This window comes from Callorhinus ursinus, unplaced genomic scaffold, assembly GCF_003265705.2.
Source record: "Callorhinus ursinus isolate GAN/ISIS: 27379988/994484 unplaced genomic scaffold, GSC_fseal_2.0 scaffold10, whole genome shotgun sequence".
Taxonomy (NCBI): Eukaryota; Metazoa; Chordata; class Mammalia; order Carnivora; family Otariidae; genus Callorhinus; species Callorhinus ursinus.
This window is the reverse complement of record NW_027397072.1, coordinates 75,995,701-76,014,198: the sequence shown is the minus strand read 5'-3', so window position 1 is coordinate 76,014,198 and position 18,498 is coordinate 75,995,701. Positions and strand designations below refer to the sequence as shown.

At 34.4% G+C, this 18,498-nt stretch overlaps 1 protein-coding gene across 2 annotated transcripts in view; it reads right to left on the bottom strand.

Moving 5' to 3' along the window:
- LRPPRC (leucine rich pentatricopeptide repeat containing) overlaps positions 1–18,498 on the bottom strand; it is a 105,061-nt gene that overhangs the window by 71,837 nt on the left and 14,726 nt on the right. For both annotated transcript variants that reach the window (XM_025868917.2, XM_073897778.1), the window contains exons 3-14: positions 17,611–17,733; positions 14,858–14,979; positions 14,695–14,753; positions 13,933–14,019; positions 13,179–13,305; positions 12,677–12,821; positions 12,248–12,393; positions 11,895–12,000; positions 11,706–11,813; positions 5,505–5,623; positions 3,751–3,844; positions 921–987 (exon numbers count right to left, since the gene is read on the bottom strand). In XM_025868917.2, coding sequence (XP_025724702.1) covers positions 921–987; positions 3,751–3,844; positions 5,505–5,623; positions 11,706–11,813; positions 11,895–12,000; positions 12,248–12,393; positions 12,677–12,821; positions 13,179–13,305; positions 13,933–14,019; positions 14,695–14,753; positions 14,858–14,979; positions 17,611–17,733 — 1,303 coding nt within the window. The remainder of the gene's footprint in view (positions 1–920; positions 988–3,750; positions 3,845–5,504; positions 5,624–11,705; positions 11,814–11,894; positions 12,001–12,247; positions 12,394–12,676; positions 12,822–13,178; positions 13,306–13,932; positions 14,020–14,694; positions 14,754–14,857; positions 14,980–17,610; positions 17,734–18,498) is intronic.

Genomic DNA, 18,498 nt, shown 5'->3' with positions numbered 1-18,498 from the left:
TATTACTAATATTTTAGGAGTGATACTGGTATTGTGATTATATAGATGATGACCTTATTCTTACGAGAGAGAAGCTGAAGGATCCAGTACCATGATGTCAACAACTTCAAGTGGTTCAGCAAAAAAGAAAAAAGTGTATATACGTATGTGCTTGTGTGTGTATATATTAGAGAAAAAGTGAGAAAGCAAATATGGCAAAATATCAAAAATGGTGAATCTACATAAAGGTATGTACGGTGTTTCCTTTACAATTCTTTCAAGTCATTATGTTTGAATATCTTCAAAACAACAAAACTGAGGGGCGCCTGCGTGGCGCAGTCGGTTAAGCATCTGCCTTCAGCTCAGGTCATAATCCCAGGGTCCTGGGATTGAGCCCTGCATTGGGCTCCCTGCTCAGTGGAGAGCATATTTCTCCCTCTTCCTCTGCCCCTCCCCTCGTCCCCCACTCATGCATGGGCACGAGCTCTCTCTCTTCCTCTATTGCAAATAAATAAATAAATAAATAATCAATCTTAAAAAAAAGGTAACAAAATTGAGAAGGAAAAAGGTCACTAACATCCCTTGAGCACACAGAGGAAGACAGCAGTATTACACTGACTAAAGTCACCTTGAAATTAAATACTCAAAACACCTAACACGTGTACAACTTTGTAACTCCAACCAACCATTTTCAAACAGTGCTTTCTTCTCTGAAACACAACTTTTACCAAATTTGTGTGTATTTCTTGGAGAAGATGATATAAAAGATTGCCTACACTCAAGTCAACTACTTGGTAGGACGAGTAACTCAGATAAAGTTATTTTAGGAAACTGGCATATTGGAAGATTTGGAAGATAAGAATATCTATAGCTTTCCTTATATAGCAGGTCACAAAAACAGGAAACATCAGGCAAAGAACATTATAAGGTAATCATCTTACCTCCTAAAGCCTAGACTTAGACTGCCTCTCAAAGAAGCGAATGACAAAGGCTGTGTATTTGATTCCACTGCAAAAGAAAGTGATCATCATTAAAACCCAGACCAAACCCAAAAAACTTAGTAACTTCTTTGGAAACACGTACCTTTTAATTTTCATTTTGGAAACTTTATTTTTAAAATGGAAATGTTCTCATACAAAATTAATTAAATAATGCAGTAATATATATCTGCAATATAAGCTATCCTTTTAAAACATTTTTACTTCATTTTCATGAATATATACAACTAATGAATTTATAAATATTCTTTGGTATAAAGGGTAATAACTAATCACCCCCCAGCACACTGAGAGTCGGCCTGGTACACATACCAAAACCGTATGTTACTAGACAATGTGGCACTACGAAGAAAAAGAACTGTAACTATAGGACTTCTGTCCTTTAAAGGAGAAAAATTCTTTTCTCAAAGTAGCAGTGGATTCTGCTGAACCTTTCACTCTGTCATTCCATTTTCCACTATGATCAATGACTTCATTCATGTTAAGAGTGACAACCTAAAGTCACAGTAAGTCTTTACCTCTGTTGTGTAATTGATTTATGGTCATCTTTCACTTTTCTAAGTATTTGTTTGCTCTACTATTCATTCTGTCATTTAACAATCTACAACACTGTATGTTTCAATGCTGACACTGTAAACCTGATTTGCCTTAACACATAGGCCTGATTCTCCACGTAACCTTTACCGTAACTAGCAAGGGTGAAAACCAAAGTAGGCATCTCCTGAATTTATTTTTCCCTGTCATTGTATTAAAATGGTGCCATGTTGTAAGTAACTGATTTAATCTTTTCACATGTCATGTTACTAAACGATCCAACATGGACAGAATTAGAGAGGAGCTCATAGTACACGTAAAATTCTGAAAACAGAATTAATACAGTTTAGAAAAGATCAAGACACCTGGGTAACTTAACAACAACAAACAGCTCATGGGAAAAGTCACAGAAGATTTTAGGAGTATTTGCTCATCTCTCCTAAATATGAATAAAAACTTAACTCCCACACACAAGAATTGTTTTAGATCAAGTGTTATATTCTTGAACAGAGATGTAAGTTTCTCAGGGTTTTATGCAGCACTTGCAAATCTAAAAACCATTTTTTAAACAATCAGCATTCAGTCACTCATGGAATTTTAAAGTAGACAATAACTACATGTCTTTCAGCAACCTTTAAACTGCTTAATCAAATTAATTTTCCATGCCTACAAACAGAAGTGGCAAAATGTTTCCTACTACTGCACAAACTGGATCAAGATAAGCCAGAACTCTTTTCTACCACCTGCCATTCCTTGTGATGCAGTAACCAAGAGTGCCTACCTAGGAGCTGCCTACAGTGAATACCAGCAATTATAGAACTAACTGCTCTTCAAAGACCTGTAAATCAAAGCAGGAAGGGAGGGCACGGACAGGAGTGGCCTGAAGTACTCTTTATTCTTAAAGTTCCTGGAATTTTTCTTTCTCAAATTTAATAAACAACCTCTTAAAAAGTTATTTTTATACTATTCAAATTAGTATTTTACAGAATACTGTCAAGTTTTTATTCATTAAAAAGGTGACCAGAAACATCTCAGCAAGATGAAGGCTGCTGACAAAAGCATCTAGTTTCCTTAGCAACAAACAAGTCTGAAAAATCGAGGTTTGACAACGAAGTGGGATGGATGGTATCATAAGGAAAAAGCAGCTCTCACGTATGCACCTTGGGTACCCTGATTCCGCTGCTAATGCTCCTCTGTTTTCATCCTGTCAGTAAGGCAAATCTGTATGTTACTCTGAGTGGAAGGCAAAATCAATACCCTCAGAGAGCAGCTGGTATTACTACCCAACCTTTAACTCAAGTAACTACAACCTCTAACAGTCATCATTTTTTATCCTGAACACTTCGCCTTTCCCTTACAATATTAAGATGAACCATTTTAACTACCAATAATAGGGTTTTTACAATGCTTCCACCTACACAATTTGAGTGCACATTAATCCGAGCTTAACTTCTAACATTTTAGGGGTCTAGAAACTGATGTTTGTGTGTTTTGTTTTTAAATGGCATCTTTTTCACGAGATTATAAAAACAGTCAAGTAATGTCATAGGTATGTTCAAAAATGAAGACTTTAAGAAATGTCTTATTTAGTAAATTGTAGTAGGGTGAAACAATAAGGTTAAAATTAAAAGATCTTGGTTCTGGCTCAATCACTAACTTTGACCAAATCAATAAACCTCTCTCTACTTTTCTTCATTTATCAATGTAGGTAATTTTATTGACATGTGATGAGTCCTATAAAGCATCATAGCATTTATAAATGTTTAGTAAATATCTGCTATGTTTTGGTTCATGAGGACTAGGAGATGGGCTTCATGTAACAATGGCTATAATAGGCATTAGTTTAGAAAACACTTTGAGAAACACTATCTCCAGTGATTTTTTTTTTTACAATGACTCCCACAAGGTAGGTAAGTAACTATCCCCATTTCATGAAATTGAAACAAAAACACCTGTTCCAGGTCCCATAATCAGCAGCTTAATTATAAACAGAACTCAAGTCTTCTGGGTCCTAATCTACCACCATGGTCCTTTTAAGTTTAAAATTACTTCCAAATTATCCACAAGTTCAACTCATAAACAGTCTTTTCAGTCTGAATTAAGCAAAACATATAAAAAACACGTAAAGTTACCTTGACCTTCCCTGAGGTAGGTATCGAGGGCATAAACTACCCTGTATGCCCTCAGTAGTAACTGAAATCAATACCTGTCAAGTTTACTACTACTGTTTCATACTTACAAAATGATAAAATATAGGCTAAGTTCCCATTAACTGCTTCACTTCTCAATTCAGCTTGTGAAAATACATTACTTTCAGGTAGACATCCATTTTCCTAGGGATAAAGCATATTTCAATGATAATATACCTCAGCTAAAATAATTGTGATATGCCATTCAGATTTCCCATTTTCCCATTTCTTTATATCACCATTCTTAAAAAAAAAAAAACTCATTTTCTAGAACAATATGTAAACTGAATAGCTAAACTTTCGCAAAAGCTATGAGATGGAGTTCCATCATTCCAAATTAAATGTTTATCTTCAAATTCAGATAATCTGTTACCCTTAGAACGCCTATCTTCTAGGAAGTTTACTATTGAAGGCACTAGAACAAATCTCTCATTAACAACAAAACAAAAATTCAATGCACTGATCTAAAATGATACTTTGCGGGGCCCCTGGGTGTCTCAGCCGTTAAGCATCGGCCTTCCGCTCAGGTCATGATCCCACATCTGGCTCCCTGCTCAGCGGGAAGCCTGCTTCCCCCTCTCCAGCTCCTCCCTGCTTGTGTTCCCTCTCTCACTGTCTCTCTCTGTCCAATAAATAAATAAAATAAAAATAAAATAAAATGATACTTTGGGACATACAATGAGGTAAAGATCAAATTTAATTTCATTTAACTCCAAAGGTTTAATCACGTGTCCCAACATCATCACTTGTTTAATAACTTAAGTGAGCCAAAATTCAGTTCCAACACATTTACTGAAGCACTGTATAATAGCACAATATTTAAAACCACCCAATCAATAATAAGCAATAACTAAAAATAAATTATGGTATATCCATACAATAAAACAGCATGCAACCATAAAAAGTAATAGGTGGAATTACATACTGTAATAGAATGTGCCAAGTGAAAAAAGTAGGTTTTGGGGAAGTAAGAATATGTGGGAAAAATTACTTTTTAAAATAATTTTTAACAGTAAAATATGTATAGCACAGGCTCAAAATACTCTTAAGTACTCAGGGAAGAGAAATAAAGACACTCAAGACATAAACTCTGCCTTTAGGAGGATTTAATTATGTAATTATTTCAATGAAAGAAAAGAACACTCTAAAAATACTAGAAAAATCTAGGCATTATGTGAATAACCACCTAGGAAACAGATCTTCTGAACAAAGTATTTCTTATTAAAAGTGTTTGGTGCTCTGCCATGTTGTTCCTAATTGTATAGCACTTTGTTCTGAAAGTGGAAAGTGCAACTGGTCCAATGCATTCTCCAAGTCAATTTCTTCCTGTGCCCCTTCCATAAATGCCTTGCCTATTCTAATGGGAACAGGAAATGCTGGGTAGGAAAATAATGCCTTGGAGTCAAACAAAAGATTATTTAAAAAAAAAAATAGTAGTAAGTATACTAAAAGTGTATTATGAAAATTCATATACAAGTGAAAAGTAAAGATCAAAAATTGAAAACCGCAGTTGCACTGTAAAGTGGGACTAAGGAACATCCATTGTTTTATTTACATTTTTCCTGATATTGGCCTATTGTCTTTCAACACACAAGAAAAGTGCTGCTTTACCTTTTTAAGTTTAACCACTATAGACTTTACACTAACCAGTATTTTTACAAAGCTTTAGAAAATTGTATACAGACAATGACCATTTTTAGTACTCAGCTTAACAACTTTTTTTTTTTTTGGTTACCACTAAACAATTAGGGAGGAAAGAAATCTCTTTAATTATGAAATTAAAACCACACCTGCTTGTACTCACCTGCAAAACAGCACGAACTGACCTCGCACTATCAAAGGATGGAAACACGTAATTTACATATGTCTCCTGATCAGGACTTACTCCCATTTCATGCATTGCTTTGAGAACTTCGACGATACCTGTAAGATTAAATTTAGAAGCACACATATGAAGTACTTGGAATACATTACAAAAGATCAGAAAGTTCAGTTCATTTACTTTCTCAATCATAATGTACGAAAAACTACTCATTTTGTTTGTCTAAAAAGAGAAAGCAAAAAAGCAACAGAAATGGGAAATAAGATGATAAATGAAAAAAAATCCCTCCTTTCTTCATCTATTAATTCAGTAGCAAGTGTTAAGGAAATATTTTAGAAATGACAACTCTAAGAAAGTCTAAAATAATTAAGCAAAATGCCTAATGCTTCTGGCACCCAAATGAACAGAGATCATAAAACATCACTGCTATTACAGAGCAGTGACAGATCAACACAAGAAAACTGGACCCAGGGGTGCCTGGGTGGCTCAGGCATTGAGCGTGTGCCTTCGGCTCAGGTCATAATCCCAGGGTTCTGGGATTGAGCCCCACATCAGGTTCCCTGCTCGGCAGGAAGCCTGCTTCTCCCTCTCCCACTCCCCCTGCATGTGTTCCCTCTCTTGCTGTGTCTCTGTCAAATAAATAAATAAAATCTTAAAAAAAAAAAAAAGAAAACTGGACCCAATAAACACTGCAGAGGGAAGGGATGAGTGGCGACTCAAATAAAATCTTAAAAACAAAAACAAAACAAAACAAAATACTCCGTCTAGAAGTCCCTGTTTTTACCCTATCATATCCTCCACAGAAAAATTACATTTCTATAAATTTGTTACGTAATGAGCTCTAGTACAAATACTTGATTGTAAATTCCCACTAAGTACAGAAATACACAGGCAAGTGTGACTACATTATGAATATCTGCACATTTCTTTAAGAGAAAATTCAAATTATTATTCAGGTTAAACAGTTTATTATATTTAAAATCACCTAATGGATCTTCAAAACCTTAGATGTTTAAATGTATTTTTAAAGATACTAATACGGAAAAAAAAAATCTTAAAAGACAGAGCACATGCTTAGTGACAAATTTAGGGAGAACATGCATATAGAGTTAGTCCACAGAGCACACAAGCATCACAATACTTGAAAGCCAAATTCAGTAGAAGTATTCTTCTAACAATTCACTAGGAATTACTAGTAATAACATGGGTAACTATCATAAAAAATGGCAAATCACACTGTGCTCTTCTTTATACGCAAAGATTACTAAGTATTTGAGAGGAGGGCATATGGCTAGTTGCTTTTCAATGACTAGCAATAGAGTTGTGTTAATCTAATGTCCTCAATGTCCTTCCTCATCATAACGACTGCTTTCATGACCATGGTTTAAAGTAAATAGCTATGTTTCTGGAAGACTCTCTGGTGAAATGACAAAAAAAAAAAAAAAAAAAAGCTCAAAGTTTAATGAGACCTAGCTTTCAACCCTGTTCTGGCACTTAATGGCAGTGTAAATCTGAAAAAGTAACTTCACCTTTCTGAGCCATAATTTCTGAGCTTACACATTTGAAACAGCAATATGGCAGGAACTGTGCCTTCTAGACACTTTATCAAGTAACACTTGGCTTAATCCTCCCTAACTGCCATCCATGTTAGATTAAGCAAGTCAGTATGTGTCAAGGCACTCAATGAATGGAACACTTTTCTGACCTGTAAGAGTCTAGGCCTAGTGAATGGATAGAAACAAAGTACCAAGAACTATAAATATTACCCACAGGCATGGAAGAAATTCTTGTGATCTAGGCCTAGAGGAAGGTTGAGGACAAGAGGAAAAACAGAACATACTGAACAAAAAGAATACTAGTACCACCTTAGTTCTGATCAGTATCAACAGCTGACTCTTGAACAAGCAGAGGTTAGGGGCGCCAGCTCTGGCGCAATCAAAAATCTGCGTATCACTTCTGACTCCCTAAAAACTTAACTAATAGCCTACTGTTAACCAGAAGCCTTACCAATAACAGTCGATTAACACATATTTTGTATGTCCTATGTCTTAAAATAAGCTAGAGAAAAAAATATTATGAAAATCATAAGAGAAAATACGTTTACAGTACTGTATTTATAAAAAAAAAAAAAAAATCTGTGTATAAGGGGACCTGCACAGTTCAAACCTGTGTTGCTCAGGGGTCAACAATATTAACAAGGCTTTCAACTCAGTCTACTGGGGTGATATACTTCTCTTTGTAATAAATAAAGCCAGGAAGGTCTTAGGAGTCAAATAATCTTTATTTTAACAAAAGTGTTAAAGTAAGGAATGCCTGGGTGGCTCAGTCGTTAAGCGTCTGCCTTCAGCTCAGGTCATGATCCCAGGGCTCTAGGATCTGGCTCCCTGCTCAGCGAGGAGCCTGCTTCTCCCTTTCCCTCTGCTGCTCCCCCTGCTTGTGCTCTCTCTCTCCCTCTCTCTGTCAAATGAATAAATAAAAAAATCTTAAAAAAAAAGTGTTAAAGTGAGTGCTCCAAGATCAAAGGCATATCTTGAATAAGAAACCAAGTCTCATAGTTGCTGGCAGGTGCTTATAACACCACAAATATGCAAAAACCTATGCTTTTTCCAGGGATCAAGTCCTTATTCTGCCACCAAAAACTGATTTTTAGCAGCTTTTTGTCCATTATATAAAGAATGATGGCAATAAATCTCTCTACTTAGCTCTCAGAGTCGTCATTTAAAGGAAAAAATGTGTGAAACCCTAAAAATACTAAATAAATGTTAACAGTGACAATAATGATTTAATATCTTAGCTGTCTTAAAATACCCTAATAATTTTTTTAAATTTCCTTAGATGATAGAGAATATATGTAACATAAAATCAGGTAACTATATAGCTGATTTTCTAATGTCTGAAAATAGGCCAACAAATTGATTATAAATAGAAGAGTCTTATTTCTGTACAAAACACTCCACCCCAATATTTATGCTTCAAATACATGTTATTCTCTTAATTCATTATTTCTCCAATAATGTGTATTAAGGGGAGGTGTTCATTCTGCTTGTTTAGATGACCTGTGTTGCCAGCATTTTTAACTTATGTATTTTTCTAACCGAAGCTAAAGCTGGTTTGGGAAAACCTGGGTCCACACCTTCTGATCCAGTAAGTTCAGTCACTCCCTCAGGCATTCTGAGGGAGAATACAAAAATATTTACTTCAATAATTGACTGAATGATGGGAGGACAGAAACATTTATCAGTAAGGAGAAAAAATGTGATTGATCTCACATACCTACTTACCTCCTCCTAAAAAATATAATTCATGTTTCTTTTTAAAATAAAAAAGACTAAAATAATCACATATTAACTTAGATATAAACATGGATCCCAAACCTCTGTGAATTTAGAAAACCTAAACTAAGCAATCTAATAAAAATATTTCAGATACAGTCATGACAAAGTTTATGAATCTAGAGGAAAGTCTCCATTTAAAAAGTTTTATAAGAATTGAAATAATTCAAACTTTTGGGAAAGATAAATGGTTTGCCTGAACAATTTTTACCAACTATAACTGTTTACTCCACATGATTTTAGACTCTACCCAGGGCACTCACTCTATTAGAAGCCATTTCTTAGTTTTTGAAAAGTATTCTCTATTCAACCCCTTTACTCAACTGGTATTTAAGCTTTCATATTGGTCCTTCCTTCTATATTTTACCCCTTTCATACTCTGATTTTTGTGTTTTCCACATATACCCAGGGATGTAGATTCTCAATCATTCTGGGTTATTTCCTCTCATTCAGGCCTATCTGCTAAAATTCTAAGTGGTGACTTTTCCATTTGTGCCACAGAGAAAAATACCAGTAAGATAAGCCAGGCGGAAGTCGCTCCGAGAATCTTTCTTTTTTTTTTTTTTTTTCTTAAAGATTTTATTTATTTATTCATGAGAGACAGAGAGAGAGGCAGAGGGAGAAGCAGGCTCCCCAGAAACAGGGAGCCCGATGTGGGGCTCGATCCCAGGACTCTGGGATCATGACCTGAGCCGAAGGCAGACACCCAACCATCTGAGCCACCCAGGCGCCCCAAGTCGCTCCGAGAATCTTTCTTAGGGGTTGGTGATGGGTGAACTGGCAGCCAGAACAATTCTAAAACTCAGTATGATATGATTACAGTGTTGTTGAAAACTCCTGGTTCAGTTTGATCTGACCTCTAAATACCTGTCTCTGATTTCCTGAAGGGTTTTATCTAGTTCTTACGAGAAACACTCCTCTACACGCTCCATCACTACAGCCATTATTTTCTTTTGTTCTTTCTACCAGTTTATATAGGACTTTTTCTGGATGAAGAACAAGTTCACTGCACTAATAAAAATGTGACCTTCTTACCTTACCCTAAAGAAACCACACAGAATATGTAGAGCCATTTTGTTGTTACATGAAGGAAAATTGTAGAATATACACTTTACTATATTTCTGGGCCTCTTGCAAAGGAGAAACTCAGTTTTTTAAAAAACTGCAACACAACTAACACTATCTTGTACTCTCGAGTTACCTTTCTCAGGTTTTAATTTTTCCAGATAAAAGCTTAAAAAACTTGATAGCACTTTTTAAAATGTCCTTAATGCAAAAACTGGCATCAAACTTTAATAGTTAAGACTTTTTATAAAATATATCGTAACACTTAAAAATGTTTATGTGGAAGTGCTATGGTATTTAAAAAGAGTGTTTAAAAGAACAGAAATCCTCAGTTCTAATCCCAGCACAACTGACAGGCAGGTGTGGAACCTAAGGCTGGTCACCAAATCTCTCTGCCGCTCTCATTTGTTTCATTAATATAAAGTGAGCTTTCAACAGGCACCTCTGAAATCTAAACTATAAGATCCCAAGAAAGGATGAATTCAAGATAAAGCCCACTTTTCTACTAGTTTCAGCTACAACTATCGAAAGAAATTACCTGAATTCTTTTACGTTTACTAAGTTGCTAAAAATGTGGTAACCAGTTCAAGTCTAGATACAGTAGTAAGGTTGAAGAAAGCAAATTTTCCTGATGAACAGACAAATACTTCAACAGTGGGTATTTTCAAAAGTATTTTATCTGTGTAAAGATGGACAATACTAATATGCCCAAAGATTTTCATGGAATGATGTAAACTTTCTCTCATTCAAAAATACTGGGTTAAAGGTTACTTCTTGGAGCTTTCAGAACTGGAGGATATGCAAAGAGTTAATCAACTAGCATACTGTTTTCACAAAGATTTTTCTAAAAAGGATTTTGAGACTTTTATAGCCAGAAACAATTAGGGAATACTTGTTTCACTATTTCCTTTAGACCAGAAGACTATATATTTAAAATAAAATTGCAATATGAAAGTCTGCTAAAAGCACTTTTTTTAGTTGTTTGTGCATTTTGTTTGTCACCCAATGTCATACTAACAACTCTGCATCTCATTCTAAAGCACATTATACTGCGAGATAAAATGAAAAAGACCATTTTTTGTTTCCCCAAGGGGGAAGTACTTCTGTTAAAAGCATCTTTTTCTGAGACTACTCTTTCTGAATTACCAATAATGCAAACCAAAGAATTAGATACTGTACTCTAAAATTTAATATTTGTTCAATTCTTATTCATATCCTATAGGCATCCCATGTGTACAAGGGAAAAGTATGCTAAATGCTTAAACGTACTTAAGAACCTGAAAGACTGAACATTTCTGTCCTTCAATCAGCAGGCTGTCAGGTCATGAGCACTCATTTTACAATAAAAGTTTTGCTGTCTTTCCTATTATTGTAACGCGGCTCAGTTAAGGAGACTGGTCCACAAAGAAAATGGCTTGATTATGTATAACTTCATCTGGAATAAGGCTAGACAAACTAATTTCAAATGGTATATGCAAAATCAAGAACTAAAGAGTTTTTTGAAAAACTTAAAAACTTAAAAATAATGAACTACTTAAAACTACACCCACAAGTTTGAATATCAAGATCAGAGATGCAGTCAGAAATGAAATTAAGATGAAAGAAATCTACTGTGTTTTTAAAAATGCTTACCCGATTCTTAACTATGATTTAAATCAATTCTACTTTCTCAGAAGATCCACTACTCAGAAATAAGTTTGCCTTCCCAAAGAATTCAACTAGATGTGTACAGAAACTTACTCTGGATCTCCGAACCATTACAAATCTGTAAAGGGCAAAACCTAACCTTGAACATCTTTCTTCTTCTGATGTCCAGCTAGCAATGGCCAGAAATAATGAGTTCTGACAGGAAAACCTTCTTCCTTCAGAGCCTTCATCAGAGCTTTTGCCAAATCTGAAAGAGATACCATAAAATATTACACAGCTACCTCAGCAAAACTTATTTATGTCAGTTTTAATGATGAGAATATAGTACCGGTTTTATTGGCTAGTAAAGCGCTCTGAAGTGTGAACTGCAAAGGAGATGTGTGCATCTGGGACTCCTTTAACTTCTTGCAGTAGTCTTTCAGCTTCTCTGCAGGCTAGGAAAAAAAGGCACCACATCAGCTGGATCCACAAAGATCCTACCATTTGACCTTCTGCAAACATTCTACCACTTCTGGGATGAAAAATTTGAACCTCTCATCCTCTTTCTACCCAATAAACTTACACACAGAAACAAAGTTTTCATAATGCTTATAACTGGTCTAATCTCATAATATGTTCTTACATTTTGCAGACTCTTATTTTACTATTACACTGTCTACAAAGTAAAAACAGACAGAATACCGTATTCATAGTCACACAGTGTCGCAAAAAGAAACTGCCAAAGTCACTCAGACTGTCTTCCCTTGATACAGGACATGCTAATAAAATTTGGAATGCTGTATCTTCCAATTTTTCGGTGACTAAAAGTAAAATGAGGTTCATTGCATCTGGGAAGAGAACAAAGACATTTTCTGTTACCAAACTGAATAATATTTTTATACTGCAACCACTATGAAAGACAAACTTATGAACTGCAAATACCAAAAGGATCTATCTGCCTATAGTCAAACACTTCCAAATCAAAACATTCCCATGTGTTAACTCAAGCTGTTTAGTTTATTAAGCTGACTTTTATAAGAGTCCTATGTTCATGTACCATAATCCCCTATTGTTAGAGAACAGTAATTCAGATTTTTAGAAAAATCATGAAAATAAATTTTTAAAAACTACCTGGAATATATCTTCTTTCGTATGTAATTTTTTCCAAAATTTCTGGGACATATTGAGAATACCCAGCTTTACTGAAACTAAAAATAATTTGGAATAAATCACGGTCCATAAAGTAAAGATCAGACTTCTCCACCTTCTCCAGAGTCTGTAGGCAGTTCCAGAAATTAGAAGAACAAGTTAGACACCAGTATTTTTTAACTAAAGCCAAATAAATTAAAATACCAGGATTTTAAAAATTAGGAACATACACCATCTAAAGGTTTAGGACTTCTTTTATAAAACAGAAAATATTATATTCCAGCAATAACTGTTATATCAACACCAAGGTACCAAACTATAAAAATTCTCCTTCAATACTAGGGTCCTACAAGAAATACCTTTGAAACAGATATAAACTACACTTTTCTGCTACATGCAAAATGGAACATAAGCTTACACCAATGATTTTATTTCCTATACAAATGATTTTAAAGTATTTTTATTTACATGACATAAGTCATACCTGCTTAACACGGTCAATGTCACCCTTTTCAGCATACGCATTCAATAATGCTAAGTATGTGTCTGGACCAGGCTCAATTCCAGCATCTTTCATCACTGTGAGAATATTTTCTGCATTCTCTATATCTCTGGAAATTATTCAAAGAAAAGAGAATAGATTACAACAACAATGCCCACTATAATGTTATCATTCAACCTAAAATGTATTACCCTATTCTTATTAAAATTAAAAATTCTTATGAATCATTTAGAACAATTAGCAAAGGACATCAGAAAAGGGCAACTATGTACTAACATGGTTATAGGTCTCTGAAATAACAAAAATAATAAACATCTCAAATTATGACAGGTAAATTTTCCAAAAAAAAACACCCAAATTGCATAATAATCACATAGACCTTAAATTAACATGTCCTCTTCTATCAAGTATGCTCTGACTCAAATTTACCTTTCTAGGGAAGAATAACATTTAGGAAATTAATCTTCAAAACTGAAATTGTTTTCCACGGGCATCAGGAGAGCAGTTAAAAGACTTTTACAAAGTCAGTTACTTTGGATCGGGCCCAATTTTTAAAGTTCAGAATTTTCAAATCAAAGTTGTATGAAACAGATACATTTAAGTTATTTAAAAGTTGCATGTTCTATCTCACACACTCAGAATTTTTGAGGGGGACAGATAAACATGGGTTAAGAATCTTCTACAATTTCTCTAATTCCAACCTTGCTTGAGAATAAAACCTTAGGTTGAACATTACCCAGCTCTTGCATGCCCCGTAACAAGGGCACTGAAAACTGCCTCCGTGACTGGCAGATCCTTGGTTTTCATAAATCCAAGAATCTTGCTGCAACAAAAGAGAAATGAAAATACTTCTTGGAAATATACATCAAAACCACTTTTTACAACATATATACATAAAATCTCACTCCCTGAAACTATTTGTTATATCAAATTATATATCTTGAACTACTCTTGGTAAAAATAGCAGGTTAAGTTTTTAAAACCTGATTATTTCTTCTATACTACTAATCAACCTTAAAAAGCATAGTTTAATAAAATCCATTTAATGAAAAATGAATTATACATTTCAATTTATCCCTTTATTTCCTAAAACCTCCATCCAAAAGTAGCAATAAATTTTACACAAAAAAAGAAAATGTCACAACTGATTTTATATGACTCAGCAAGATAGAATATTGCCAGTTTTATAAATGAATACAATTTAAATGGCTAAGAACATTTCCTTGAGGAAGTATCAATTTACAAAGACTAAAGCCCCAACTTTATACCTCTGCTCCAATAAATCAAATTTTTAATTAAAATAGCAATATTCACTTGTCTTTCTCTTCTTACACAATTTTACATTTTATCTAAGTCATATTACCAAATCTGCTAGATTAAAATACTTCTGAAGTAATGTCCCTTACTGAGAAGAAACTTTAAAAAAGAAAAAAAAATATTCTAGGCTTACGAGACTTACAACGTGTTTGCTTAAACATACATTTATAGAGCTCCATACCTGGCACCTTCAATATCCCCCACATTACAATAAGCAGCAATCAACCTCTGGTATGTCACCTGTCAATGAAATGGACAGTTAATATTTTTTAAATACGATTTTTTTCCTGGGATTAAAAAAACAATGATGTAACCAATGAACATTTACGTCAGCAACTACCTACTCGATTTGGTTGAATGTTTGCTTCCTCCATTTTTGCCAAGAAGTCAGTTGGTGAAAATTTATGTTCATTTTGAAGATAGACTTTAAGTAAAGCATTGTAGTGACTTACGTCATACACAGTACCTACAAATAAAATTTAAATCAAATTTTTAGAAAAGCACCTAAAATCATATCCTTTATCACAATTAAAATATGGGTACTTAAATTTAACAAACAAAAAGGATAAAATGATCACTTCAGCATTTCACCCCATACTTAGACCCATCTATATTGAAATCCTGTCAGAACAGAGCAAGCTAAGCATTTAAGACCGTAATTAACTGAATTACTGTACAGTTACAAGTTAACTGCTTATTCAGATGTTAAGAGGTCGCCTACTTATAAAGCATAGTATTCCCTTCTTGTTGGAAAATGTTGACAATACCTCTGTATTTAAAGTGACTGAAAGATTTTTTGATAGAAGGCAGTCCTTGCCACAGTACAGACACACTAAGATGGACTGTGACTAGCTGTTTTATACAGTTAGGGTGGTACTAGCAACTTTGCTCATTTACTCAAAGTGTTTCTTCAAAGGCTCCATTTCCAGTTGCTGAACACTATTACTAGTCTGCTGTTAATTTACCCCTATTCCAAAGCCCTTTGTTTTCTTTCTGGGTCCATCTTGCCTAAGGCCACATCAATCAAGGTTACCATTCAGCCTTCCTCTACCCACTGATGACATTAGGGTCACGTACCAATCTAGTGCTAATATGTTTTACTAAATTTGCATGAATTAAATTTCATATCTTAACTGCCTGTAGCACCACAGGCCTGTGGTCAGGATCTGGTGTCAGTTTGAGATTCTAGACAGCAGAGACCTAGTCTATTAAATTCATATTTATCTTAGTAGACATGTAGAGTGCTTACTATGTTCCAGGAACTGTGCTAAGTGCTCTGCGTCTAGAGTCCCAGTTCCTCCTCCCAACAGCTTTGAGATACTTCCTCTTATCCCCATCTTATAGATGAGGAAAACTGACTCTTCCACTTGTCCAAGGCAACATGGCTTTGCAAGTGACCACAGATGTGAATGTAGATGGTCTGCCCTGAGTGCCCAATCTGTTAACCATTGTAATAGCTTATAAAGGGCTGTAAGGGGAACCATGTGCAATTCAGCATCTGCAAAGCGATTACACAACATGGTTACCATACAGTGTCTGAAAACTTCTAAAAAATCATCAGTTCAAACTGAACTCTAATAATGGTTAGCTACAGCTCTAAAGCCGAAGGAAAGTACATATATTTCGCAAATATTTCTCCCAATTCAACATGTTTTTAAATTACATGACTGACATGTAGAAATTTCTTTTTATGAAATCAATTCTTTAACTTTTCCACTGCTCTTTTACTGAGAAAACTCTTTCCCATTCTTAAGTCGAATATTCATGCATTCTTTTAAAAATTTTTAAAAAATAAACTTGTCATCAAAATTAATTCTAGATGAATTCAAAACTGAAGTGAGGCTTTGTTTATAGATTTTTCCATAGAGGTGCAACATGACATGTTTCTTGAAGGATATTCCTAGACATTTTACATATTTGTGACTAAACTTAGGTCCTTTATGCATTTTGCTTTCTAACTAGGAAAGGTTATAGATTCTTGAACATTTAATATTTCCTACTACTTTATTGTAAGTTGATTTTCTGGGATTTTACAGGTAAATAAGCACATCATCTAAAAAACAGTAATTTCTAGTATTGCTTCTCATCTTATTTCATTGCCATTACACATATTAGTTGTTGGCTTTAAATTTTAACATGTTAAAGAAGCATCCTTCTGTTCTTTGTTAAGACTTTTTTTTTTAAGTAGGCTCCATGGACAGCATAGAGCCCGGTGTGGGGCTTGAACTCACAACCCTGGGATCAGGACCTGAGCTGAGATCAAGAGTCAGATACTCAACAGACTGAGGCACCCAGGTGCCTCTCTTTGTTAAGATTTTTAAAAAATCAGGTTGAACATTGAATCTTATCTAATGGTCTTTTAAATTATGTTATTTTCTGATGAGATACTATGTTCACAGTTCAAAATTCTAAAAGCATAAAAAGGTACAGAGTAAAAATTGTATGTAGTATTTATTATCCTTCCAGAAATATTTTAATATTGTATGCATATACAGATATAAACATTTTTCTTCAAAATGGTAGCATATTGTATGTACCATTCTGCACCTTAATTTTGTGGAGAACAGCCACATTAGTATAGAAGAACGCCTTCACTTTTTTTTAACAGTTGCACAGTATTCCATTTCATGAACCCTCCATAATTTATTTAACCAATCCTAGTGAGAGACATTGGAGTTGGTTCCAATTTCTTACTGTTACAAACAAGCTACAATAAAGGATATCCTTTTGTACATTTGAGTATATCTTATATTCTAACAAATGGAACTGCTTGGTCAAATGGTATGGGCATTCTTAACTTTGACAAACCAAATGCCTTTTTATTTTGTTCTTTTTTAACTTACCGTAAAAAGTAATAATTGTTACGAAAATTATTTCTTTTTTTCATTTGAGTATAGTTGACACACAATGCTACATTAGTAAATTATTTTTTTCTTTAATGCCCCTAGATGTCACTATAACTCACCAAATAAATATTACCAAGTAGCTCTTCCATAAGATGGAATTAGAACATTTATGTAAAGAAATTATTATTTACCAAAAGAAAAAAATATCTCCATCTTTTACATATACACATCATATTTTTAAACAATCATACCCAACTTCTGAAGTTTGTCCCATATCCTATGAGCAAATTCTGTTCTCTCGGAGACCTGCAGTTCAGGCAAGAGAGAACCACAGCTGCGCAGGAGAAGCAAGGCTTGATTACCACCTGGGCTACCTATGAAAAAAGTAACAGGTAACATTTAACACAGTAGCAATATCATACAGATAAGTATCAAAACGTAAACCAAAATCCGGAAATATTAAAAAATCTCCTCCCTCACTAAGATAGTACTAAAAGTACCCACAAGCTGGAAAAAACCCTACCCAAATCTACAAGTATCATTTACTATGTTACTAAAAGTTATGTTTTTAAAATTAGTTTGTTTTCTTAAGGAAGCTAAGGTTATGAATCTATGTAATCTGCAAGACTCTATACCATACAAAAATACTCAGAACTTAATTTATAAACAGTGCTTACTGCAATTCAAAAGCTAAGCTTAATATCTTATGAAAATAGTACAACGCAGTACAACTAAAACCCATGAATACCAAATTTAGGTTTACAATCAATTACAAAACAGTAACTTCCTTCGCCCTTTTTCCATGTATCTACATGTCTTTGAAAGCTGACTTTCAAACCAAACAAAACCAAAAATAAACCACTTACTGTATGATTTCAAATTTATATAAAGTATCCAAAATAAGCAAATCTGCAAGGCCAGAAAGTACACTAGCAGTTGCCTAAGGCTGGTAGGGATGAGGGGTTGGGGGATAATGGCTAAGGGTTTGGAGATTTTTTTTGAGGTAATAAAAATGTTCTAAATGTAACCATGGTAATGGTCACACAGCTGAATAAATCAGAAAGAGGAAATGATACGATAGCCTTTAAATGCACATAATTATAATACTTCTTTTGATATCCCTCATCATTAGATCCCAC